We start from the raw sequence: 27238 nt of genomic DNA, 5'->3' as shown, positions 1-27238 counted from the left end.
ACAGTGAAGGCATCTGCTTGATGTCAGTAGGATGAAAACTGGTACCACATTCAATATAACAGCACCCAGCAGTTGTCTCCTTAATCCAACCACTGAAGTTAATTTATTTCCCATAATTTGGAGAAGGGGTGGGGCTTGGTGTCCAACTTTCCCATAGCCACAAGTTCCTATCCTCCAGTTCCTCTCCCAGCAGTTTCAGATTTCATGAAGTCCACCTTTTCCTGAGTAGTTTCCACTCCTTCCTGTTCAGTACAGTTAACAGGGGTTCCTAAGTGCAGAACAAAGGCAGTTGTGGCCACGTTTCTTTGATTGCAGTCTAAATTGATTCTAGATTACCTCCCTGCTGAACTCTAGATTGGTGGACATGGGACAGAAAGTTAGTGATAAAACCAATGCCATTGTACAGCTTATTCGGTCAATACTTTGTCCCAGGAATCTACCAACGAAGAGACCAATCTTTTGCAATCACTCATCACACCATGGAGAGAAGTGGAGTGCTACCAAAGAAATCCCGATGCAGGGTTTGTGAGTGTGTCAGCATATGAAACAACTGGATTGTTCCCAACAGTTAACAGCCTTAATCCAAACAGTTTAGCACTTTAAATACAGTTCACCAAAAGGAAGTTACAAGCCATTATAGAGATGTAACAATAATTACCTATGGGTTGTTAAAGCAGTCTGCAATTCTCAACAAGCCAATGTGTCTGTGTGCCTAATTGTCTATGTTTGTGATTATGCCTTTCTGAATACTAGATTTTACTTTACTTGGTGAAGAGTTCTGTGTAGTTCTTAAACCCTATATACTCCTTAATGAATAAGAGCTATCACTATAAATATCACCTTACCTGTTTTGTATTTCTTATTTTCTGGGCAGAACCTATCATTCAGTGATGTTTAAACACTACCAAATTGACCCCTACAGAAAGGAACTTGGCTGATATTTCCTAATTGCAATTTGTACCTAGTATTGATTCACTGAATGCAATAGTGAGAAACTAGAAAGCAGAAAAATGTTCATTTCACTACAGGGGGGGATTAAAATGCCATCAACATTTCAAAACTGATAATTCACAGATTGGCACTACTATTTTCAGCACCAAACTTCCATTTTACAGGAAACAAATTTCATTGCTTTTCATTGTTCAGTTCAGAGGACGCTATTTTCAGAACTATAGAATAAACTGACAAAACTAGTCAAAGTTACCGTTTGCATGCTGAATGATTTTTTATTTAGAACCAGTTTATAAAAATAAAATACAAAATAATTTGAAAAACAGAACTTAAAACATTTACAAAGCCTTGCTATGATACAAATGGAGGGGGGGAATAAATAACTACACCTTTATGTACAAATGACAATTACAAAGACAGTATGTCAGTACCTTACGTCCTTGAATGACTGAGCAAAAATCAAACAAAAATACATCTAAGTTGAATTTCAGAAACAAGTGGAAAACAATGAGTACTTGACAATACTAAGTTATCTCTCCAGAACAATGTTCTACTTAAATTCATCATAGCTGTTATTCTTGAGATGCTAAATGCTTTCTAGTAAATAATGAATGTGATTCTTTGAAACTGAAATAATTTTTAATATTGTTAAGAGATTTCAGGTTAGTTAGCAGTTCAGTGCTTCAGAGGTCACTCCTGGTTTCAAAGCCTTTATTTCCTTCATTTTTTATTCTTGTTGTAAAGTAGTTAGGGGGAAAAACCCAAATACAAAACATGATCAGGCATAAATAGTTCAGTAAGAAAGCAGATGTTAATGAGGAGACATTTAGAAAGTTGCTTTCTGGCCACCAAGGAACAGCATGGAACAGAGGTTAGAGGACCACCTAGATGCATAATACTGTTCTTTTGGATTATTTGGAGACCTGTGCAAAAAGCCTTTTTAAAAGGCAGTCTTTCATTTATCAAGTCAGTCGGTTGTATCCAATGTTACTCATACTCTTGTGTAGACCCACTGAAATTAAGGGATCTATTAACCATGACCATTAATTTCAATGGGTCTAAGTCCAACTAACATTGGATGCAACCTTGTATTAATATCATTCTGCTATGTATGAGCCAGGACAGCTGAGACATCTCCTGATATAACCCACAGACCTAAGAAAATCTGAGCTGTCATTTTGTATCTCAGAAAGAAATGGAAATTGCCTTAAGGGCTCCTAGCTTACTGTGGATTGAGATGAGATGCACACTCAATTCAACATAGATTAGTTCCCACTAAGAACTTATGGTGTGTTTTGCCATCTTCTCTGGAATGGACAAACACAAGCTACATTCTTGGTCACAGACAATGACGTCCTCAGAGCAGCAGTAATAAAGAAATACACTTTTGCACAAAATGTATGCTTTCCTATTTAAAGAGAGAAATCCTGGCACACAATTATCCTCTACGGCTCATTCTTTTAGTCCATTTATAGACAATAATTTGGCTAATGCCATGAGGAATTATGCCTCCATAAAAAGTGACAAAAATACAACATGTCTAGCAGAAAACTAACATAAGACCCAAATTTTAAAAGGCAGGACTTACCAAAGCAAATAAATTCTTGAAGACCCAAGGAATTACATTTCTAAATCTACATATGCTGAGATGTCAGCAAAATCTTTTATTGAATGAGCACTCTAATTAAAATCTAATTAGATATTGCACTGCTATCTCTAGTACTAATAACAGATGGATTCTGCAGTTTAACCCAAATTCTGCAGCCTATAGAACTATACAAAAGTTATAGACATAGTGGATTGTACCACTGCTGAGGAGTCTCTGAGATATGTCCTTGAGATCAATTATTGCAGCAGAAAAGTTTTATTTCTTTGAGTTATCTACAAGCAAACTGAGTTGTGCTCTCAAAAGCAAGTTGCTAGTCTAAAGCTGCAGAAGTTAAATCGAAAGGCTTTCTAGCACTAGGGAGTTTGGGCCATTATTAACTATTACTAGAAAGCAGACGCTGTTACTAGAAAGAGAACAGAGACCAAAACCATCTAAAAGCAATAAAATAACACAGCAATCACCAAGTTAAAAAAACAAGACTAACATACAATATGCTTCTATATACATATATATATGTATGTACACACACACACACACACACACACACAGCCTGCTGTGATAATAATTATATAAATGTATATGGTATAGGCAACACACTTGCCTAAAATTTTATTATTTGAGTTGTTTACATTCATATTTACTCCATTTGCTTGTTTTCAGAAAACTATTTTTGTGGGGTTATGAGGAGAAAAAAGTTCATCTGAAGTGGAAGGCCAACATTTGGAGAAAGCTGTTACACACAAATTTTTAAGTACATTTACCAATCGATCACTAAAACACATGTAAAACAATAAGCATTTCACACATCTGGTTTAAGGCCTGTGCCCACTCATCCCACTAACCTGTTTTACTAACAACAGATCTAGTTGGTGAAAAAGCAAGCTACACAAGAATCAAAAGCATAAAGTTTGCCTTTAAAAAAAATCCCTGACTTATTTGATACAAAGAAAGAGATTAGGCACTATCCTAAAATTTCAGAGTACTCTGGGTAACCCTTAAAAAATTAAGGGATCAGTTAGTAAGTCAACTGCTATAGCCTTTACAGCCCGATTCTCAAAAGTAGTGGAGAGAACATATTTTGGGAAGGCTGCTTCATTTATTCAATGAGCCTCCATGTATTGTCACAACTCCCAGAATCTTCACACTGATCTGAAGAAATGTCCCCCTATGCAGCAGCGTAAGTTTTGTACTAACAGACAGTGGAGAGGAGCAGGCACTGTGCTGGATAAATAAAAGATTGCTTTTGGGGAATCATTACAGTAAGAAACCTGATCTTAGGATAAAAGGAAGTGACCAGAGGATCCATTCCCTGTGCACGGCTGGGAAAGGAGATCTGTGCCAGCTAGCCTGAAGGGTTGCACTGCCCTTAATGTGAAATGCAGAGGGACCAAGACTACAGATGACGGTATAACAGCATAGTAATTTAAGAATATATAATTTAGTGACTCAAGCCAATAAAATGCTCTCTATCTTAATTTCCTATTAGCATTAACTAGGAAAACAACACTGCTCCACATCTTGCACTATTGCGCCTATAAAAGCAGCAAGGTAATTTTTTTCTCTCAGCTATACTAATAAACCAGTTGGCCTATGACTATTTTTACCATTTTTTAACTTTTTAGGCAACAAAAGAAAATGTGCAAATAATATTTTAGTTAAGTTAAAGGGATAGATTTTAAAATGCAGACAGTGTTATACTTTCATACTCTTAAAAGGATTTATATAAATTATTGGCATATATTCAGTGTCATGCTGATGATATTAGAATTATTGTCCTATGTTTTCTGGAGACAGGACTGAAGATATGAAAGCATTTCATAAGAGATTTACTACTTTAGACAAATCAGGTTTTGCTTATGTTTATTTCAGCAATGACTTGAGTTTGGTGGCATAAGAGAACATTACATTTCCAAGTTATAAGCGTAAGGAGTCATAGAATTGGAGCAGGGTTTGAGTATCAGTTCCTCTTGATTAGACTTGACAAAGATGATATTCAGTAAGGTCTGGCTGATACGATGTATAAAGAGACAGAGACAGGGCCTGATTAGAATTAAAATTAAAGGAAACCTGAATTTAAAAAGACTAAATTTTTAGAGCTCCATGCTTTCTTGTTACAGTTCAAGAACCGTATTAGGGGACAGACGATCTCAAATGCAGATGTTAAAGTCTCTCTGTTTCCCTTTCTATAGACAATATGTGAGCATCATGGGAATACTATGTAACTGTTACCCTGCCAAGGTACTTAAGATATTTATAATTTCTAGCTACCTTCCCTTTCCGTGTGGCTATTGTATATCAGGGCTGTAGCTAACATTCCCTCAACTACTCCAGGAGAAATTTTTGAACAAGGTAAAAGTGGAGTTTGCCTACAATAAACGTCTGTTATTTTTCTCATCTATGCCATTTTTTTAAAAGGGTGAACTACACACACCACAATATAGTAGCCTAAAATGCTAACTTTTAAAAACTGTGCAAAAACGCTATAGAAAACATTTAACTAAGATGATGTTATGTTCCCAGAAACAGTGGAATCAAGTGTTTTCAGCACAGTGGCAACACTTTAAAGGACTTGCAGGGTAAGTACCTATTATCCCTGTCATTGTTTTTGAGTAGAGCATTCTTCACGTAAGTGGAGATTGCAAGAAAGGTGCAGGATGTTCCTATGGGATTGAATCCAGCAATGTTGCCCAGCTGCAGCAGTGTTGCCCACCTGACAATAAGACATCTCTCAGCTGAACAGGAAAGGAAGCATTTTTTGGTGATTCCCCCTCCGCCCCTGCAGTCCTTGTGCCCCCGCTAAATCTGCTCCAAAGAGTTGGGAAACCCTCCTTACCGTCTGATGAGCAGCACTACTGGATACAACCTATGCAGTTTCATTTACAAAATGATTCTATTTATGGGGAAATGCTTGCATCCTATTCAGAAAAAAATTGTGCAACTGTTCCTCACCTTGGCTCAAGCTGAGGAGGAAGTAAGATTTATTCTGATTCAACCCCAGCCATGCTTATTCTTTCTTACCCTTGATTTGCATATTTAAATTTCAGAATTATTCTCCATGACAAACTCAATTAAGCAATTCTAATTAATCCCATGAAGTTATGAGAGTAATTATTTCCTTACTATGTAGCTAGAGTTGTTGTAATCAAAATTAATTCACAATACATATTTGGTTCCCTTCCAGGAGTGAGAAAGGCTATGGAGAAATCCCTGCAAGAGATGGAGAAACAAAACCACTGATTAAGACAGAGAATATGAGATAGTAATCCACTATGCTAATTTAAAGCTTCATTAGTAAACCAAGGGCTTTCTAATCACTATTGGATCAGGTGTTTGACAAAGTGACACCCTCAGAAATAATTTTTCCAGTCATTGCATTAAGAACACATAGGCATCATCCTGTGCTTTACACAATTACTCTCTAGTCGGACCTATATCTCTTTGCATTTTGTACAACTTGGAAAGAAACAAATGCATTTCAACATAAAATAGTTTGAACATTAGAATACATATTAACATAAGAGGAACACATAATATTTCAACAACATTCTTTTTAAGTCAATGCATAGGATAGGAATTGTTTTGTCCCTGACAGCAAAGCATGAAAATACATCTTTGGGATATGCATCTCCCTACATGTAATACTGATGCTCTGGATGTGTTTGGAAAGGAGTTCCTCCAGGGCTCTTGCAGAAGCATCATGTCCTCAGATTTAGTGGGGGGAAAATATAAAAAACAGAATATTGCAAGTAGTTTAAACAGGTCACAAGTACAGACAGACCTTTTTAAAATTGAATTTTAGAAATAAAATGGACATATGGCATTAAATGCCTCAGAAAAATGTAAGAATGAGCATGAAGAATTCATACAGCTCTGCTGTTTCAAGGCAAGTTATCACGAAGTAATGTAACTCTACGTGTATCTGATTCAACCACGACTTAACCTCATGATAAATTATTCTCTGGAAATACTTATGTATCATCACAAAAGACCATGTAGAAGTACAGTCTTTCCCAAACATGCGTCCTCCAGACATTTTGGACAACTCCCATCAGCCAGCATGGTCAGGGATGTTGGGAGTTACACTCTGGAACATCTGGAGGACACCAGGCTGGGAAGACTGATGCAAAATGGTTTCAAGTACATTCTGCTGGGATAATTTAATTTAGTTGGAATTAACCCTATAAAATCTGGTAATATGTGAAGACCATAACACTTGGATTCCAGCTTTAGGGGAAGGGTGGAGAATCCAAACAAGTTCTCATAAAAATGGGGGAGGGTAGGAGATAAGAGCTAGCAAGGCAAGGAATAAGAGAAAAATCTAAACTTCTTTGTATAAATACTGATCTACTTATCGTCACTCACTGCCCAGTGTCACAAGGAAAAATTTAAACATGAAAGCCTGCTGATGGAAAGATGTAGGGAAAACATGAAAAGTCAAAATCAGAAACACACACTCCACTTGGCCATCAAATGCATAGATCCCTTCTTTCCATTTCATTCAGAAATTTAAAACTAAAGTGACAAAGCTGACAATGAACACTGAGTTGCTGAGCAATCACCAACCCTTCAGTCCTGAACTGAGCCATTGAATATTCAGCTTTGTGCAAGCCAGGAAATGGGAGCAGCAAGTCCAGGGGTTCAGGCACGCAACAGAAGAAGTACTGCATTGTCTATGGCCCAAAATATTACAAATGAGAAACAAGAGAGTTAAGCAGATAGATGTGTGTGTGTGTGTGTAATATATAATTTACCATGAGAACATGCAATTATTGGTATAGCACCTATCGTACAATATAATACAACAGAATAGGTCTTATAAATCATATAGTTTCTCAAGAAACAGCAGGTATGCTCTCCCTATTGCATTCGTCTGCAGTGTTTGAAACCTAAATGAGGCTAAGGTTCCACACTGTGCTACATTACTTATGGGAAACAATATACACATTTAAGAGTAAAAAAAAATCCAACACATTCGGACAGAACCAGAGAAATTCAGTGCAGCTTCAATGCAGCATTAGAAATATGTTAGCCCAGAGAGAAAATATTCCCCTTTCCATCCAAAGATACTATTTTGGCAGCAAATGAAGTTAAATAAAACAAAGTTAAATTAAAAATAATATATGCTGGCTACAGGCATATGACTACAGCAAGCAGATCAGTAATTGCCACAGCTAGTATCCCCTACAGCAGAAACCCATTCAGAAAGCTGGTTGCGTCCATAATCCACCACTGATTTCTAAATCTAGCAAAACAAGTCATTCCTCTAAGAGTCATACAATGAAGTCCAAGTAAAGTCTGGGAAAACTAAAAGCCATTGATTATATTAGGAGACAGAATGGAAGACAATCTTTGAACTTGAGTTTTCTGTGTGTTGTTTTCCATATTACAGTGTCCCTAAACACAAGAATACTTCTGAGTAAGGAAGTATGTATACTTGTATTGTAGGGAAGCCACACAGGTGCTGGCTTCCACGCCTTACATAAACATATACAACTACCAGTTCAGATTATAGTAGCAATGTGTGCAAATTGGACAGACATGTGCTCTCGCCATACAATATAGGTTTAGGGATGTTGAGATGTGAGAAACACCTGTAGGTTTGATTATCAAGTATTCTCTTCCAGATTCTCAATAAAGGAATTGCTGCTTCTTTCTATCTAACCTACTACATGTTTAGGCTCTGCAATGTCCTTTGAGTAATAAAAGCTTCCATTTTTCTTCTAGATTTAAGAAGTCTTAAGTGTGTAAACATTTTTGCTCTTCTTCAGTACAGTTACACTGGAGAGGAACACTGTGTAAGGAGGATAAATGGATTAAACATCTCACCCCTAAAGGGTGAATTCTGATCAGCTTTAACAGTGGCTCTTCTTTGTACCCTGAGAGGCTATTGCACAAACAATTGTTTTAATTACAGGAATATTTCAGAATCCAAACTCTTCTGGTTTTCCTCCTTAATTCAGACTGTGAGCATTATTTCCAGATCCTTTATATATGGTATGATGTAAACCTGCCATAGCTCCAGAAATTAACACACAGATAAATGATCAAGTTGTTCAAGGATCAGGATCTGAACAAATATTGGTACACAATTTTTTTTAAACACATGCTTGCAAACCTGTACAGTCACATAAATGTTAAATGGAATTGGTTTCAATGGATTTGTACATATTTACACCCACATTAAATATATAGTAGTATAAGATTAGAGAGGGTTGTTTTTGTTTTAAAAGGAAGTATAAGCCACGAAGGAACATGGACAGTGAGCAACTTGAAAACAGATGTGTGAAGCCCAACATTGATAGACTGACAGAACTATTGCTGTTTCAAATAATGTGCTTTTTTAAAAACTCTACAAACACACAGCTGAGTAATACTTCAGATGTAATGGTGTCATGGTGAAATCAATTTCATGTTTTGTAATTTTGAAAAAGTCTAATATATGACATGTTTTCTTATTAAATAAAAAGTAAAGTGAAATCTTATTAAAAATATTCACCTCCAAAGCAATGCTTGTTTTGAATATTTCACACACCTTGGACTTTCCAGATGCTCCATCCTTGCCCTTTAGCCTCCCAGATCTGCTTGCAGCATGTTCTTAGGCAATGCCTGGCCACCTATATACCAAGTGGGCCTTATAAATAATTTATCTTAGTTTTTTTTTCCTTTGAAAGTCAGGATGAACACTGATTTTTGAAGACTTTTTGTTTAAATACACAGTACACAAACACAACATGCATCAGATTAAGGAGGGGGCTTTGACACCGGACAAAACTCAGTTCCTATCTGCTAAGTTTGCTGGCCGATTTGCTCTTCCCTGTGGGAGATTTAATGTTAGAGGAGTGATGGCAGGAGCCACTAGATCCTTTCAGACCATTCTTGTTAGACTTGTAGCAGTGCTCTTGTTGGCAAGATCTCCTGGAAGATGAAGAGCCTGAAAGACTGGGAGGTGATTTACTCCTTCCAAGATGTGGGGATGAACTCCTCTGGTCATGGTGAGGGCGCCCACTCCGGGATGGTGAGGAACTGGCAGTACGGGGCAAAGAAGAGCTCCTAGGAGAGGCACTGGGACTGCGTCTGGGGATGACTGGGCTTTTGGGTGGTGTTTTGGGACTATGTGGAGACCCTGGACTCTTACACTGAGAAGAACTCCGTGGTTTTTGAGATCCATTCTGAAGGATTTGAGCCAGCCGAGAGATCAGGTCTGAATCAGAGCTGCTACTTCCTAGCACTTTGTACCTGCGTAACCTCCAAGAGAAAGAGAAATTGATTAGTTCCACATCCTGCTTCTCCAGGGCCATGACAGGGTCTGGGTAGGCTCACGTTCTACAACCTACGATTAGAGGGCCTTCTCTGTGTGCAGCAGAAGTCCGGAGGACGGAAACAACAGAACAGTCCTTTTCAGCGGTGACTTCCCATCTTTAGAATGCTCCCTATAGATAGGCTAACCTAACGCTGATTTTAGCAGCCTTTTGCTGCCAAGCAAAGACAATCCTCTTCTCCCAAGCATTTGAGTGTTAATACCACCATGGTTCCTGTCAGCATTTTGACTAGGTACTTTTCAGTAATCATGCTTACGTTATGTGAGGGAATGGCAGTTGCTTATTAATTATAATTAGTGGATGCTCACTTTCAATGTGTTATTGTTGTTTAAAATGTTGTATATGTATGGATTTGTATTGTTATAAGTTGTCTTGTTGAAAGTGATGAATACATTAATAATTATTATTTATTTTTATTTATTATTAAATGTACATCCCACCCTTCTTCCCATAAGAGCCCAGGGTGGCAGACACCAATAAAAATTTCTAAAAACAATTCCAATTCAGATACAGTCTGGGAAAGACAGAGATGGTATCTAATATTTAATAGGGAATTCCAAAGGGTAGATGCCACAACACTAAAGGCCCAATTCCTATACTGTGCGGAACAGACCTCCTGATAAGGTGGTATCTGCAGGAGGTCCTCTCCTGCAGAGTGCAGTGATCAATAGAGCATATAAATGGGTGGGACAATCTTTCAGGAATCCTGGTCTCTGGAGGTAGAACAGCCTAATAATCTGTGCATCACTCCGGCAGGGCAGGATCAGAGCCATAAGTACAAATTTCACTGGGAAGTGATCTGACCATGACAAGTAATAAAATAAAATGTGTCATTTTTACTATTTATTTCCAAGCTCAGCTACTGTTGACCTTTAAAGCCCTCAAAAAGCCTAGGAACAGGATACATCAAGAACTGATTTATCCCATATAAAGTTATCCACGTCCTAAAATCAACCTAAGAAGTCCTGCTCTATGTTCCATCATTATTACAGATTTGATGAATGGAAACAAGGGATACAGCCTTTTTTGGTAGTGATACCAAAGAGGAAATGCTTCCAACAAGAGATCCAACAGGTTCCCTCTTTTCTCACATCTAGGAAGGCTTTGAAAATATACTTATTCAAACAGGCTTTTAATGTTTAATAAGCTGCTTTTCCTTATACAGAAGCAGAATCTTAACTGAATTCATAAATAATACATAGTTATACTATTACTATATACTGTAAGCAGGAAAAGGTACACTGCATGCATTCCTGTAAGATACAAATGGCATTCAATGTGGCATCCTAAAATCAGCTTTTAAACTTCAGTTTGTGCGGAGATAAAAGCCTAGAAGGACGCCATCTCTATCCATAAGAATGCTGCACAGGACCATCCAGAGGTCTTGGCTATTGTTCCTTGATCGTCATTTTAAAAAGAATGTTAAGGGAAATTTTAAAACATTATGATATAATTACTACATCCTGCAGTCAGGGCCGGTTCTAAAGGGCAGCCAGGTTGGGCACTGGCCCGAGGGCCCCAGAGCTACAGGATCCCCTGAGGGGCCCTCCACTTCCCTTCCGTGATCCGCGCCCCCCCATGCCCCCCCTTACCTGTCAGCTGGCTTTTTAGCATTGCCCTTAATGAAGATGGTGGCTGCAGCTTCCCTAAGGTACTGAAGCCGCTGCCGCCATCTTAGTTGATGGCAGAGATGTGCGCGCATAGCACGCACATGTGCCATCAACAAAGATGGCAGCGGAAGCTTCATTCCCCTTAGGGAAACCACGGCCGCCATCTTCATTAAGGGCAATGGTAAAGACTAGACAGGTAGGGGGGCCATGGGGGCGTGCACGTGTGCGTACATGCACGAGCGCATACCCACCACCCACCGGGGGGCCAGGGCAAGCTGATGCCCAAGGGCCCCCACATGCCTGGAGCCGGCACTGCCTGCAGTACAAAAACTTGTTTAACCAGAATCTATAGCAGGGTAAGAAAAAAAAATCACGCAGCACAAGAAACAAGAGCAATACCAGTCTGTGTTACCTTGAATAAGCTAACCAGAAAACGTTTTTATTTGAAAGGAAAGCTATAAAAAATTGTCTTTTCTTTCTGCCTACCCTATGTTACCAAGTCCTTTATATAAAAAACTTAAGACTTAAGTATTGCTCTAAAAAAAGTGTAAAATTTGTTGTAGATGTTTTTTGTAAGTCAGATGAGGAATGGAAACAGAAAGGGTATTTCCTAATGGCATTACCAAAAGATACATGATAAGGAGCAGCTTATATTGGAGCTATAGTTAGATTTTCTGACTATCAAATCCAGCTCAATTGCGTGTACTCATAAATAGTTATATGCAATCCAAGTTCATTTAAATCTAGAATTAAAATCTTTTAGAAACCCAGTGTTTATTTTATTTAACAAAATTTATACACTGCTTGAATGTAACAATAACTAAGCGGTTTACAAAAAAAAATTAAATGATCAATAATAGTTAAAAAGAAGCAATTAAAAACATATTTAAAATATTTACAACAGTAACTAAAAAGATAAAAACAGATAACATCTATGAGTCTTGATAGGCTTACCTTATAAAAGTTTTAAACAGGCACCAAAAGAGATACAGTGAAGATACTTGCCTGATGTCAAATAGGCAGGGTGTACCAAAGAGTAGGTGCTGCCACACTAAAAGAACAATTTCTTACAAGTGCAGAATGAGTATTATGTGGCACCTGTAAAACTGCCTGTTCTGCAGAGTGAAGTGCTCAAGTGGCACATATGGGGTAGGGTGATCTTGCAAGGAAACTGGTCCCAAGCTATTAAGGGCTTTATATACCAGTTGTAACACCTTGAACTTGGCCCTGTAACAAATTGACCACCAGTGCAGATCTCTGAGCAGAGGTATTATATGCTGAGAGGGTCTCGCTTCCATCAGCAATCTGGCTGCAGCATTCTGCACTAATTGCAGCTTCCGGGTCAAGTGCAAGGGAAGCCCCACACAGAGTACATTGCAGTAATCCAGGCTTGAAGTCATGAATGCCTGAACTACTGTGGCTAAGCTCTCTTAGTCCACAAATGGTAGTAGTTGTCTTACCAGATGCAGCTGATAAAAGGCACTTCTAGCCACTGAGACTACTTGAACCTCTAGTAACAGAGCTGGATCCAGAAGCACCCCACACCGCATACCTACTCCTTCAGGGGGAGTGTGACCTTGTCCAAACCAGGCAATTAACCAATTTCTCAGACATGAGAACCACTCACCCACAGTGCCTTTGTCTTTCCAGGATTCAAGCTCAGCTTATTTTCCTTCATCCATCCCACCACTGTATCTAGGCACTGGTTAAGGGCCTGTACAGCATCTCCTGATTCGGATGTTATGGAGAAGTAGACCTGAGTGTCATCAGCATATTGATGAAACCTTGCCCCAAAATTCTTGATGATCACTCCCAGCAGCTTCATATAGGTAGGCAATAGCACTGGCGACAGAATGGTACCCTGCGGCACCCTATAGCACAACTGCCAGGGTTTAAAGTTAAGATTGTATACAGATATTGCTAATGTTCTTATTCAGGCAAACCATTTCTAAATTTGGAAACAGAAAAAAGGTTCTTTACATGTATAAGCACATATGCTCAGCTTCAAATACTGGAGGTATACACTGCATGGTATCATACAAAATCTTCCCCAAATCACTCAAATCTGTTTCAAATGTATAGTGGTTTTTTCTTACCTGGCTTCTACTCCAGGCCTTGTTGGTGGTCTTCCTGGTGGTGGTCGAGGAAAAAACTGAGCTGAATTTGAACTGCTAACATGATCTGTGGGAGTCCAAGATACAGGTCTTGGAATTTTGCTCTTTCTGGACTGAGGACTGCTTGGTGACAAAAAACTCTCCTCTATTTGGCTGTGTAAATGAGTGTCCAATGTCAGTTTGGAAAAGGACAACACATCTTCAGAAAGTGGTAAGGGACCAGCAACTACTTTTTCTTTCAATGATTTGTCAGAGGCACTTGAGATATCACCAAGGAAAGTTTTGAGCTGTCTCTTTTCTACCAGTAGTCTAACCAAGTCTGTCTGATGGGCCTTTTTTAGAAGAAGCTTCTCCTTTGCTGAAACAGGAGACGATTCTGAAGAGGAGTCTATCTCTTGTGCTAAAACTGGAATGCGACTCTGTCTAGCTACAAATGGGGATCTAACTAACTCCTTCTTGGACTGATTAGAACTCTCATTTTCTGAAATGGAGTGCAACAGTTCTCCATTTCTTTGAACATTTTGCTCTTCTTTCTCCTCTTGGTGCAAAAAGGTGGCAAGGGTCACCTGTTGGCATTGCAATTCTTCAGCATGGTCAATATCCCCATCATCATGGAAACCATTTTCTTGTACTGGTACTCCTTGGCTTTCCTGTCTCTGAGCAAATGGATCTGTACTTCTCGATAAAGAAACATCTGATGTTTCAGCTGCTGACTGCTTCTGTAACTCCTGTTTTGCATCCTGATTTGGCAATAAAGAGGAAGGAATTAGCCTCTGTTCTTCAGGTTCTGTAACAACCTGAGGTCCATCCAATATAGATTCTGTGTTTCCTTGAGCAGCTGAATATGGTCCTTTAATTTGTATTTCAATTGCATTCTCATAAACCACTGGTTTTTCTTCCACTTTTTCAAAGAGATTCACAAGTTCTCTCTCTCCTTTTCTCTTCACGTATTGTTCAAGTAGGTCTGTTTGGCTATGATCTTGGATTCCAACACCTTCTTCAATACACCCTTCCTTTTCAAGTGCCTCTAGGTTATGGTCTAACTTGAGTACTAAATCTGTTCTATTGCCACTACAAGTTAGTGAATCATTTGCCACCAAATCAGCTAAGTTCTCCTTACGAGAGCAAAGTTCAACAGTATGTTCCAAAAGCTGGGGATCCCGATCTTTCTTCTCTACATGCAGGCCATAGTGAAAACTCTCAGAAGCAGACTGTGTGGATGCCATTGACGGTCTGGGTATTGTAACCTATACAGAAAAAAGAAAAAAAATGATGTTACAGGAAAGATTCTTCTTGGCTTTGGAATTGCATGTTCATATTGTCAAATAATTTTCTCGGGTACAAAAAAGAGAGTTAATAGTTAATTTGCTCTTACAAGACTAAGCAGCACCCCATCCTGGTATGTGCATGTCCCATGCCAACTGACAATATTTACTGAAAACAGTAAAATACAACTAAAAAAAGGTTAAGCTATGTTGTAAATTAAGGTTGACATGACAATTCCATAGATGTATGCATGTAGTAACATTGAAACAGTCCTCATCAAAATCACTGAACTCCTCACTCCAGGTCTCTGCTCAGTCCTCATCCACCTCAGTCATTACCATCTTTGATTTGGCTGGCCTCCTTGACACCCCCCATGGTTCTGATCATAGATAGTTGCGTTCCTACCAGCTGGATAATTCATTCAGCATTTCCACAAAAATATGGTCCTCTTCAACCATCCCACTGTTCTTTGGAGTTCCTTCAGGGATTCCTTCTTCGTTCCTTGCTATTCCCTCTCTGCACACTTTCCTGAGCAACCTCATCAAAACCTTTACCTAGAGGTTGACAGTACTTAATCACACCTTTCTATTCCAGTACCTTTGCTCCAACAAGTCTTGCATTTCCACCTGCCTATCCTGTATTTATCTGGAAGTCTCTCCATCATCTCAAATTCCCTATGTCCATGACTGAACTACCCATCTTTACTCTATAGCAGCCTTTCCCAACCAGTGTGCCTCCATATGTTGTTGGACTACAACTCCCATCTTCCTGACCATTGGCAATGCTAGCTGAGGCTGATGGGAGTTGTGGTCCAACAACATCTGGAGGCACACTGGTTGGGAAAGGCTGCTCTATAGTAACCAACATTATCATCCACACTGTTGACAAGGGGGAAAAATTGAGTTGTTTTTAATTTTTCCCTTGCTACCATATTGGTTCTGTCACCAAGCCAACTACTTCTCCCTATACTACACTGCAAAAATCCAGCCTTTCCCTGCAGTGTTGTCAACTAAAATATTGGTTAGTGATCTGCCTTGATACTGCAGACTTCTCTTCCATTAGGTAAAAGGACTTCACCCGTGTCCAAAGCTCTGTTAAGCAAATATTCAATTTTCTCATTGTTCATATTTTTATTGTTTGCACCCAATGGCCATTACATTGGCCTGGCTTGCATATTGCCCAGAGAGCTTAGGCTATGGGGAGGGATATAAATGTAATAAATACATAAATAAATAAATATTGTATTAAATCATAGGTAAGCCATGGTGTGGCTTGTCGTATCATTTAAACCCGGGGTTTGTTTCTCCCAAACAAAGTGTGTATAATTTTAGTGATGTGTGCCAGCACATTGCTTGTTCATATTATACTATAGTTTATACTATAGATAAGGCCAGATCCTTATCTCCTCCACCCTCTCCTCCAAGGGCCAACTCTGTTTCATATCATTCTAGAATCTATTTTGGCAATCACTTTCGCAAATTACACAGCTACTTTCCACACGTCTTTCAACTGCTGTTCCTCTCCCTCCACACACATACACTTCTTACATAAACCTACCTTTCTGTTACTGAAAAATCTATTACCCTGTTGCATGGTTAACCATCAAAGTCTTACCCCCTTGCACACAGAGTACTTCCCTGCCCTCAGAAGCTAGGCAAACAAAGCATTTTTTTCTCAGGAATCTGCTACTGCTGTATTTAACACTGACCATCATCTGCACATTCAAGGTGTGTAAGAAGAGGTTCTATGTAATTTCTCACATGTCCCAAATGTGAGGGGGGGGCAGAGCTTGGAAAAGTTACTTTTTTGAACTACAACTCCCATCAGCCCAATCCAGTGGCCATGCTGACTGGGGCTGATGGGAGTTGTAGTTCAAAAAAGTAACTTTTCCAAGCTCGGGGGGGGGGCGACTGTTACCAGCAGTGGCAAGCCTAACCCATATGGTAGGATCACTCTGCAGCTATATCTGCAACAATGAAAGCTAGATATCTGCATTTTAATAGTTTAAGATGACTAAGGTTGGATGCTTATGAGTCAGAAAATGTAGATGAAGAAAATGTAGCGATGCTAGGGAAGAGGCAGGCTATGGTACTTAGAATGGGCCTTGATAACCAGAACTTTAGAGAGTCTTTTTAGGGGATGTTATGGTAATGAAACAACTCAAGAGCATCAAGAACTGATGGCTTAGCCTGCTACAGTAGAAGAGTCGACGGGCCTCCCTTTCTTCTCCAGCAACTGATAAACTTTTCATTAAGCAACTGATTTCAAGGAAGAATTTGCTACAGCTCAGGTTAAGCAGGGTAACAGGACAAAGGTTCTTCTTGCTCCCAATGCTCCCTTTGCCTCCTCTAACAGAGGGACAGAAGCTTCTCTCTTCCATTCCCCTAATTCCATTACCACCTGCTGGAGGTTTTTTGTTTTGTTTTTTCGCTGAACCAATTCAAAAGAAGCTTGAAATGCAGCATATGCTCCCCCCAAATCATGAATTGCCTATGAATGTTAATGCCCAATGTGGCAGTATTGAATAACCTTATTGTAAGAATACGTTCAACTCTACAAAATTCGTATTTTGATAATTTCAAATAAAAAGGACCAGTGATTAAACCCCAAAGTTTAAAGCTTGTACAAACTACACCTCCACAGCCAAAGTCTTTTATATTTTAATTTATATTCTTCCATTTGTGGAGGAAACTGGAATTCCATAGAAGCTCTCTGCTGAAGGAAAGGGGCAGGGAGGTAATTTTTACTAATTCCCCCTTCTCCCTGCAGCCTCAGTGCCACCTCTCACACAGTACCAGAGGGTCCCAAGGGAAATTCCAGAGGGGAGGAAGAATTGGGAGGAAATTGCCTTCCCACTTACTTACTTAAGCGCTAGCAGAATTTCAATGAGGAAAAGTCTGGTCAAGCCCATTACTGTTGCTGTTTATTATTTATTTATTTATTTATTTATTTATTATTATTTGTTTGTTTGTTTATTTGTTTGTTTGTTTGTTTCATTTATAAACCGCCCATAGCGAGTAGCTCTCTGGGCGGTGTACAAAAAAGTTAAAATACAAAATATCACAATAAAATCAGCCTACAAACAATGAACACAAGCAGCAACAAAAGAAAGTAGAAAATTTAAAATTATAACATTAAACGCTTAAAATGCCTGGGAGCATAGCCAGGTCTTAACTTGGCGCCGGAAAGATAGAAGTGTAGGCGCCAGGCGTACTTCTTCGGGGAGGCTGTTCCACAGTTCGGGGGCCACTACAGAAAAGGCCCTAGATCGAGTAACTGTCCTCCGGGCTTCCCGATGGGTTGGTACCCGGAGGAGGGCCTTAGATGCTGAGCGAAGTGACCGGGTAGGTTCATAGCGGGAGAGGCGTTCCACAAGATATTGCGGTCCCACGCCGTGTAAGGCTTTATAGGTCAAAACCAGCACCTTGAATCTGGCTCGGAAACAGATAGGTAGCCAGTGCAAACGGGCCAGAACAGGTGTTATATGCGCTGACCGGCTGGTCCCCGTCAGCAGTCTGGCTGCTGCGTTTTGCACTAGCTGGAGCTTCCGAACTGTCTTCAAGGGCAGCCCTACATAAAGCGCATTACAGTAATCCAGCCTAGAAGTTACCAGAGCATGAACAACTGAGGCGAGGTCATTCCTGTCCAGATAGGGGCGTAGCTGGGCTACCAGCCGAAGGTGGTAGAACGCGTTCCTTGCCACTGAGGCCACTTGCGCCTCAAGAGACAAGGAAGGATCGAAAAGAACCCCCAGACTACGAACCTGTTCCTTCAAGGGGAGTGTAACCCCATCTAGAACAGGGTAAACATCCACCATCTGGGCAGGGAAGGCATTCACCAACAGCGTCTCAGTCTTGTCTGGATTGAGTCTCAGTTTATTAGCTTTCATCCAGTCCATTATCGCGGTCAGGCAATGGTTCAGCACATCCACAGACTCACCTGCAGAAGATGAAACGGAGAAATAGAGCTGCGTGTCATCAGCATACTGGTGGCAATGCACACCAAAACTCCTGATGACCGCACCCAGAGGCTGCATGTAGATGTTGAAAAGCATGGGGGACAAAACCGACCCCTGAGGGACTCCACAATGGAGAGTCCAAGGTGTCGAGCAATGTTCCCCAAGTACTACCTTCTGGCGACGATCCGCCAAGTAGGAGCGGAACCACTGCCAAGCAGTGCCTCCAACTCCCAACTCCGCGAGTCTCCCCAGAAGGATACCATGGTCGATGGTATCAAACGCCGCTGAGAGATCAAGGAGAATCAACAGAGTCACACTCCCTCTGTCCCTCTCCCAACAGAGGTCATCGTACAGGGCAACCAAGGCTGTTTCAGTGCCAAAACCAGGCCTAAAACCGGATTATTATTATTATTATTATTATTATTATTATTATTATTATTATTATTATTATTATTATTATTATTTCATTTGCTGAATTGGTCTTCCTTTAAATACATTGGTTTGGAATGCAATCATGAAGTATCTGACTATGGTCACTTCCGCACATAACAGTAAGCCAAACCATGTCTTAGTGCAGACACCCAGAGATGAGACTGCAGCCACTTTTCTCTTCCCTGGTCCTTTTAGCTCAATGCAGCACAGCAGCTAAACTAAGGTTTAGTTTAGCATGTCATCTGAACATTGTAAACCGCCCAGAGAGCTTCAGCTATGGGGCGGTATATAAATTCAATCAATCAATCAATCAATAAAACTTGGCCTCATGGTTAAGCTCTCTCCTCCTTAGCCAAAGACTGAGGACAGACAAAGTCGGTGCAAGCTCCTCTTCAGGAGTCAGCACTTTCGCGTGGTTCCAGTAAACCATAGTTTGGATTACCATGATAAGTGAACCAGGGCAATATAAGGGAAGCAAACAACAGTAACTAGACTGATAATATCAGGGACATACATGATGGCAAAATGTACTGTATATGTATGGATTTTAGTTTCAGATTTTTAAATAAATTAGGTTTTAAGACTGGAAAAAAACTCCCCATATTGCATTTCTATGTAGCAACAAGAGGGTGATGCCTAGGATGCCAAGTAGCACACACACACCTATAGCAAACTAAATTGGTGAAAGAAGAAATGTATATATTGATCAAATTGTTCTCTAATGACTTCTATGAAGTTTAAGTAGTATTACTAATTCCCTAACTTTTAGATATGAATACAAGGCAGCTTAAAGACAGGGAATAAGAAAATTACAACAATCAAATTAAAAGCAACATTAAAATCCCCTTTATTTTGCTCGAAGTTCTTTGGGAACTGGAATTGTTTCAATACATCTATATACTTCCATTCTGAACGGCTTGTAATTTTTGCTTATCTACCGCATTGACCTTCACTACAACCTTGTGCTGTTATAGGGAGGAAAGTTAGAGGGTAGGACAGAAAACTGGTTGACAGCAATTGCTGCCAGTTCTATAGAGCTACATTAGCTACCTTATAGTTCCTAATTTATAAGAAAGAAAATATCCATCTTTGCATTTCTGATTTTTCATTGATGATTCCAATATATTCCTTAAATTTTCACTAAATCAAAATCTAAGTGTACTTTCCTATTTTGAAAATTTTTCACTTGCCCAAAATTTCTCTGATACAGAGCTTGCCTTTTGATAGACAGATATCAGAACAGTGAAACTGCATTCTAGCCTCAGGTCACAAAAGAAGATACATGGTGCTATTCTGGTTGAACTTTTGAAAAACATGAACTTTATTTTAAATCTCCCTCCTTTCTTCCACAGAATTCAAAGCAATCTTCCATCTAGGAACTGACCAGACTGAGACTTGCTCAGCTTTAGAAAGGTTCCTGCACCATGCGATCATGATTTTGAACATTGCAGTCTTCCAAGTAATTTTAAACATTGCTACAGTTTCACCATAAAAAACCAGAAACCAAATGACAAACTAAATAGTACCCTAAGGTGGGTAAGAAAATCTACTTGCTACTGTACAGACAGCAATGATTATTAAATTCAGTGACAAAATATGCAATTTGAAACAAATGCTATTTATATAAAGCAAAATAAAGTGCTATGCTGAAATGTCCTTTATACATGACAATATTTTTGGTGGGATGGACTAAAATGGGAGGTTAAACCACACTGCTTAATAGTCATTGCACATAGAAGTTCCTAAGTTGCTATTATCAATAATAAGACTAATGCTATGATTTTGAATATTAGTGTTTGCTCCTGGAAATAAAAATAGCTTGGAAATTGGGTTCTCAAAGTTTTCTTGAATCTTACCTGTTTAGTGTTACATTTCTTAATACTACTTAGTCCTACTGCTAATTTCAGTGCTTTGAACAACACGCATATCCCATTGTAGCTTCCTATTTGTTGTGGAAATAGCTAACAATTTTGAGAATTGTTAGTCAGGACCTGAGGCTCAAACGCAGGGGTGGAGAACCTTTTCCACTGCTGGGCCAGATCCTGATCTTCCCCATCCCACAGTCCACTTTGACAGGAAGCCCTGTTTTGCCCGTTTGCAGACATGGTTTGGCCTGCAAAGAGACATTTTTCTGCTGCAGACCAGCAAAGCTATCTGCAAAGCCTGTCCACAGAGGAGAAATGTCTGTTTGCAAACACAGACTGAATCTAAACAACAGTTGCAAATGAAAAAGTTAAAAGGGGCTCATTGTCAGGGCAGTCAGTGAGCTTCAACTGCCAAGGAACAATTGGGAGTGTACTTTAAGCTCCCGATTGTTCCTTTTCAGCTATGTCTTTACCTGCTCCACACCTGACACCACATATAATGTCATGTGTTGGGCAGATGGGTGTAGCTTGGTGAAAAAGGTCTTGTGGGCTAAATTAGGATCCCTATCAGGCCTAATTTGGCCCACAGGCCAGAGGATCCCAATGCGCTCTCGCTGTCACACACACACACAGTTCAGTATATTCAATAATAAATGTTCAAGCCACCTATACTTCCGAGCTCTTATTTATGGACACGGTTTCCCAAGATTAAAACTACAGAACTTCTCATTCATAGTTTCTTAAATCTGCTTAATGGATTCTTTGTGTTCCATTCTCTGAATATTTTAGTACTGTTTTTGTCTCAAGTTTACATCTTTTAAGTTATTGATTTTTATTTCTCAAGAGCAATTATTTTCCAGACTTTACCCACAAAGACAAGTATTTAGAGTACACAAGTCTACATATGAGCAATGCAAAGCAGCTGGGAACCATAAAACTTGACAAATGACTGACACAGTGTAGTTGCTTTGATGAAGATGCATTCACCTGCTGAAGTTGTGCTTTTGAGATGCGAATGATAGGGGGAAACTTGTTTCCACTGGGAATGACAGGAAGTTGCCTACGGGCAGCTGACCAAGAAGAGGAAGAATGGCTCTCTGTTGATTGACTCCTTGGAAAGCCAGCCTCTTTCTTAGAGTCCGGGTGGGTGGTGAGGTGGGTTATAGGGCTCAGGGTACGGAGGATGGGACTTGAAATTCTTGGGATGGAGAAATGCAGCATGTGAAGTGAGTTGAGCTGTGAGAACAACATGGCAGGGAAAAGAGAAAATGCTTCAAATATATAAAGAACACTTTATTTTTCTCTGCTCTCTGTAGCTTTAAACTTTGTTTTTTCTAGTAGTCAATATTACAAAGAGTAAATACTGGCACTTTTAAAATTTATAGAGGGAAATCCCAAAACAATTATGAGCTATCCCTACAGAACTTAACAGTGTCTGCCTCTGTGTCATTTAATCCCTCTGAAAGCATAAATTCAGAAAATAATTTATGGAAAAAAGACTGCTTGCAAAAGGCATTTAATAGATAAAATATCTGTCTTATTAACCTTGCTTAATAAGCACAGTCACACAATGGTGAAACATGATCAAGCAGTGGCTTTACCTTTATGTTGACAAAGGATCATTCAGACACATTGATATGTGGGCATTTCAAAATCATGAAATGAAATGATGATAGATTGAAATAACTCATAATGCGTATTATGAATGCCATCTTTCTATGTATTAAAGTTGCACTGAAAACTTCATTCCAGATGTAAGGAACATTGTAACATATTGATAAATACTCAGAACAATTTTATGTGAAACAATACAAATGCACATGAACTCAGGGCCAGTGTTTTCCTAAATTAAAAACATCCTTCAGCTACAATCAAACATAAGATTGCATACACAGGGTGTGCATACATAGTACACTAATGCCAACTAAACGTTTCACACTGAAATATAAGGAAAAAGATAAAAAAAGAGTAATGTTGATTGTGAGAGTTTGTAGACAAAATGTCTATTTTCCTTTCGTAATTAGGGACTGTAAAGGGAGGGTGCAGAAAATACACTGTTTCTAGTTTGCTGAAGTGACTTTGTCTCACAAGCAGGTGCAGACACAATGGGTCGTATCCAACACTGTGCAAACAGAGTTCCACTCATACAACAGGACTTCCCCTTCCTCTCCTCTCCCCGCACATCTCCAAAAACTGCTCCAGAGGGCTCCCCAACTCTCTGGAGCAGATTTGAAGAGTGTGCATGGTACTGAGGGAAGTAAAGAGAGAAGTTCCATTACACAAACAGAAGTCTGTTGCATAAGCAGAATGGCAGCATTGGATACATTCCATGTGTAATGGCCTGAAAGACTGTCTTACTCCTTATATACCAGTCAATCACTACGCTCTACAGATGAGGGCCTCCTGCAGATACCATCTTATCAGGAGGTCCGTTCTGCACAACATAGGAAATGGACCTTTAGTTTGGCGGCACCTACCCTGTGGAATCCCCTCCCCGCAAATATTATTGACGAGGTGCGCCTGGCGCCAACACTGTTATCTTTTCGGCGCCAGGTCAAGACTTTCCTCTTCACTCAGGCATTTTAGAATGTGTTTTAGACTGTTTACATTTTTAAATTGTGTTTTAAATTGTTTTTATAAGATCTGTTTTAAATTGTATTTGTTTTAATGTTTTTAGTTACTGTAAACCGCCCAGTGAGCTTCAGCTATGGGGCGGTATACAAGTATAATAAAAATAAAAGAAATTATGTAGGCGCCATCTCTGTTATCTTTTCGGCACCTATTGAAAACATTCCTCTTTCAACAAGCCTTTTAAGTTGAGACCTATCCCAGTCTGCGTCTGTGTTGGAATTGGTTTTTAGTATGTTTTTTTAAAACCTCTTTTTTTCTAAACAATTTTAACCCTTTTTACTGAAGATGTTTTTAACGCTTTTTAAAGAATGTTTTTAAAGTTGTTTTGTTTTAATGTATTTTAAGGTCTGTTTTTACGATGTTTTAAAGTGTTTTTAGTGCTTTTGTTTGCTGCCCTGGGCTCCTGTTGGGAGAAAGGATGGGATATAAATCAAATAATAATTAAATAAATAAAACAGGCTTGCTATTAACCTGGATTTCTGACCAGCTTCGAAGCCTGTCTATGAGGAAAAGCTACTGCCATTAACAGTTAATGACTGTGCTGATAGAACCCATAACAATAGCTATGACTGGCATGTATTTTTATTTATTTACTTATTTTCCCATTCTGGAACACTTTTTATTAATATAAAATGGACCATTGGTCTCACCTGAAGGGTGATTTTCCTATGAGTACGGCCATCACAGCGGGTTGTAGCTCCACCTATCGTGCGAAGGCAAGAACTTTTTTTTTTTGAAGTCAAGACTAGGGGCGTCAGGCCCCTCCCACTCTCCAGTTCATTCGCAGCGAGTCTAAGGAGAAATATCTAAAAATACAAGAACAAGGCCAACAGGCCTGCCAGCAGGAAAATAACACAATAGTAACATGCATAATAACATGACCCCAAAATAGCGACATAACAGAACTAGACGTCTTGACTTCACTCTTAAATTTAAATATAATAGCGTAGCAGTAATATATAACACATTAGAAAATATCTAGTCATCCTCCAACTAGGAGGGTCGTGATGGCCGTACTCATAGGAAAATCACCTCAGGTGAGACCAATGGTCCATTTTCCATATGAGTCCGGCCATCACAGCGGGATGTACCAACGCAGCCCATAATAGGGAGGGACCACCCACATGCTAATCCTCATTAAGAACCTGTTGCAACACTCGTCTGCCAAAAAAGGCGTCAGCAGAGGCATAGCGATCTATTTTATAATGCCTTATAAACAAGTGTGGGGTAGACCAAACGGCAGCCCTGCAAGATCAGCAACAGGAGCGTTGGTAACAAAAGCAGCCGTAGTAGCCGCTGACCTGGTTGAATGAGCAGTTATGCTAGCTGGCACTGGAAGCTTAAGAGATTCATAAGTTAAGGCAATACATGCCCGCAACCAGCGGGATAAGGTGGAATTAACTACTTTATGCCCCATAGAACGTGGGTTAAAGGATACAAACAGAGACTCAGTTCGAAGTATATCCTGGGTCCTGGACAGGTAGGTCTTGAGAGCCCTCCGGACGTCCAACGAATGCCAAGCCTTCTCGAGAGGATGGGTAGGATTCGGGCAAAAGGAAGGCAAAACAATGTCCTGGTTGTAATGGAAAACTAAATCAACCTTGGGACGGAAGGAAGGATTAGCCTTCAGTGCAACAAAGTCCTTATGGAAGACGCAGAGATGGCGAGCAGAAGACAATACGCCCAACTCCGAAACTCGTCTGGCAGATGTGATTGCGATCAGGAACAAGACCTTGAAGGACAGCAGACGTAGAGGCACAGACCCGATGGGTTCAAACGGAGGGCGTTGCAAAGCCTACAGAACCTTTGACAGACTCCATGAGGGAAACCGATGGGCAACAGCTGGAGATTGTAGGGCGACTCCCCTCAGAAAGCGTTTGATGAACGGATGTGAAGCGATAGTCGCACCAGAAGAAGACACTGATAAAATAGACGACAAAGTCGAGGCATGTCGACGTAATGTGTTAGGTCTGAGTCCCATCATAAAGCCGCTATGGAGATATTGTAGCACCTGCTGCATGGTGGCCTGGGATGGATCGTGATGGTGGGACCGGCACTACTTGGAAAAAGCCACCCAAGTATGTTGATAAATACAAGTGATAGATGGTCTTCTTGAGGCCAAGATAATATCAATAACAGCGTCAGACAGGCCAGCCGACCTGAAATGTCCCCGTTCAAAAGCCACGCTGTTAGATTGAGCCAAGTGGGGACCTGATGCCACACTGGGCCCTTGGACAGAAGATCTGGCCTGACTGGAAGTGTTCAAGGATCCGTCACTGACATTGCAAGAAGATCCGTGCTATCAGAACCAGTTGTGCCCTCTCGCTCCGCGCCTTCCTCAAGGTCTTGGCTAACAATGGAATTGGAGGGAAGGCGTACAAAAGACCGTCTGGCCACGGTATTGACAGAGCATCTACTGCTTCCGCTGTTGTGTCTAGGTATCGGGCAAAATACCTGGAAAGCTGGCAATTGCGGCTGGAAGCAAACAGGTCGATGGAAAAGTTGCCGAACCGACACTGGAGACGATGGAAAACGGTTGAATGAAGTTTCCATTCTCCCGGAAAGGCCTGTTGTCTGCTGAGCCAGTCTGCAGTCACATTCCAGATCCCTCTGAGATGTTCTGCTTTCAGGGATTGCAGATGTTGTTCTGCCCAACCGAAGATGAGGAAAGCTAGGTCCTGCAGAGGACGGGACCTGGTGCCCCCCTGTCTGTTCAAATGTGATTTTACACATGTGTTGTCCGTTCGAATAAGGACATGGGCCAAAGGGAACATAGACTGAAAATGAAGTAGAGCCAAGTGGACAGCCTTTAGCTCCAGCCAATTGATGCTCTGAGTCTGCTCTGCCGTGGACCAGACCCCCTGAACATACTGGGAGTTGCAGTGGGCTCCCCAGCCGATGAGACTGGTATTTGTGGTGACAATAGTCCTGCAGGGGTCTCTGAAAGGAGTGCCCTTGGAAAGATGTTAGACCCTCGTCCACCAGCTGAATGAAAGGCGGAGCTGAATTTAAGGGGATTGCTCGATGGTTTGAGCTGGCAATGTCGTGTTGGAACAGTAGCAAGGCCCACTGGAGGTGGCAAGTATGAGCTCGAGCCCATGGCACAATATGGATAGTAGAGATGAGCATTCCGAGTGCCCTGGCTAGGAGCATGACGTCTGCAAAGGATTTGTGCATCAGAGATCTTGCGATGTCTGTGATAGCGGCTATGCGATCTGATGATAGGAACACCGTCGCTTGCAGGGTGTCCAACATTGCACCTAGATGCTGTAGACGTTGCGTTGGTTGTAGATGGCTTTTGTCGAAGTTGACTAGCCAAGCGTGGGCCTCTACCCTGGAAGCATCTATTCCAGCCTCCTGTGGAGGAGTGGAAATCATATGTAGGGAACTCGCGGCCTCGTCCCCCAGGCCGCATTCCTCAAAAGGGCTGAGACGTGCGGAATGAAGTGAAACGCCTAAAAGGTCTGTGCTCCCTGTTTTTGA

The 27238-nt window shown here is 40.4% G+C and overlaps 1 protein-coding gene across 9 annotated transcripts in view; it reads right to left on the bottom strand.

Moving 5' to 3' along the window:
- Window positions 1–93: 93 nt before the first annotated feature.
- Window positions 94–27238, bottom strand: part of TTBK2 (tau tubulin kinase 2) — a 163953-nt gene continuing 136808 nt past the window's right edge. For 2 of the 9 annotated variants that reach the window (XM_061611280.1, XM_061611279.1), the window contains 3 exons: window positions 22112–22360; window positions 13586–14850; window positions 5675–9805 (listed from right to left, as the gene is read on the bottom strand). In XM_061611280.1, coding sequence (XP_061467264.1) covers window positions 9340–9805; window positions 13586–14850; window positions 22112–22360 — 1980 coding nt within the window. In that variant the 3' untranslated portion in view covers window positions 5675–9339. Of the gene's footprint in view, window positions 269–1200; window positions 4568–5672; window positions 9806–13585; window positions 14851–22111; window positions 22361–27238 lie in introns of those variants that run through there. The other 7 variants (XR_009760697.1, XM_061611282.1, XM_061611283.1 and 4 more) reach the window with 7 other exon arrangements.

Source organism: Rhineura floridana, chromosome 2 (genome assembly GCF_030035675.1).
Source record: "Rhineura floridana isolate rRhiFlo1 chromosome 2, rRhiFlo1.hap2, whole genome shotgun sequence".
In the NCBI taxonomy this organism is placed as follows: Eukaryota; Metazoa; Chordata; class Lepidosauria; order Squamata; family Rhineuridae; genus Rhineura; species Rhineura floridana.
Note: the sequence above shows the minus strand (reverse complement) of the source record. Positions and strands in the feature narration are given on the sequence as shown.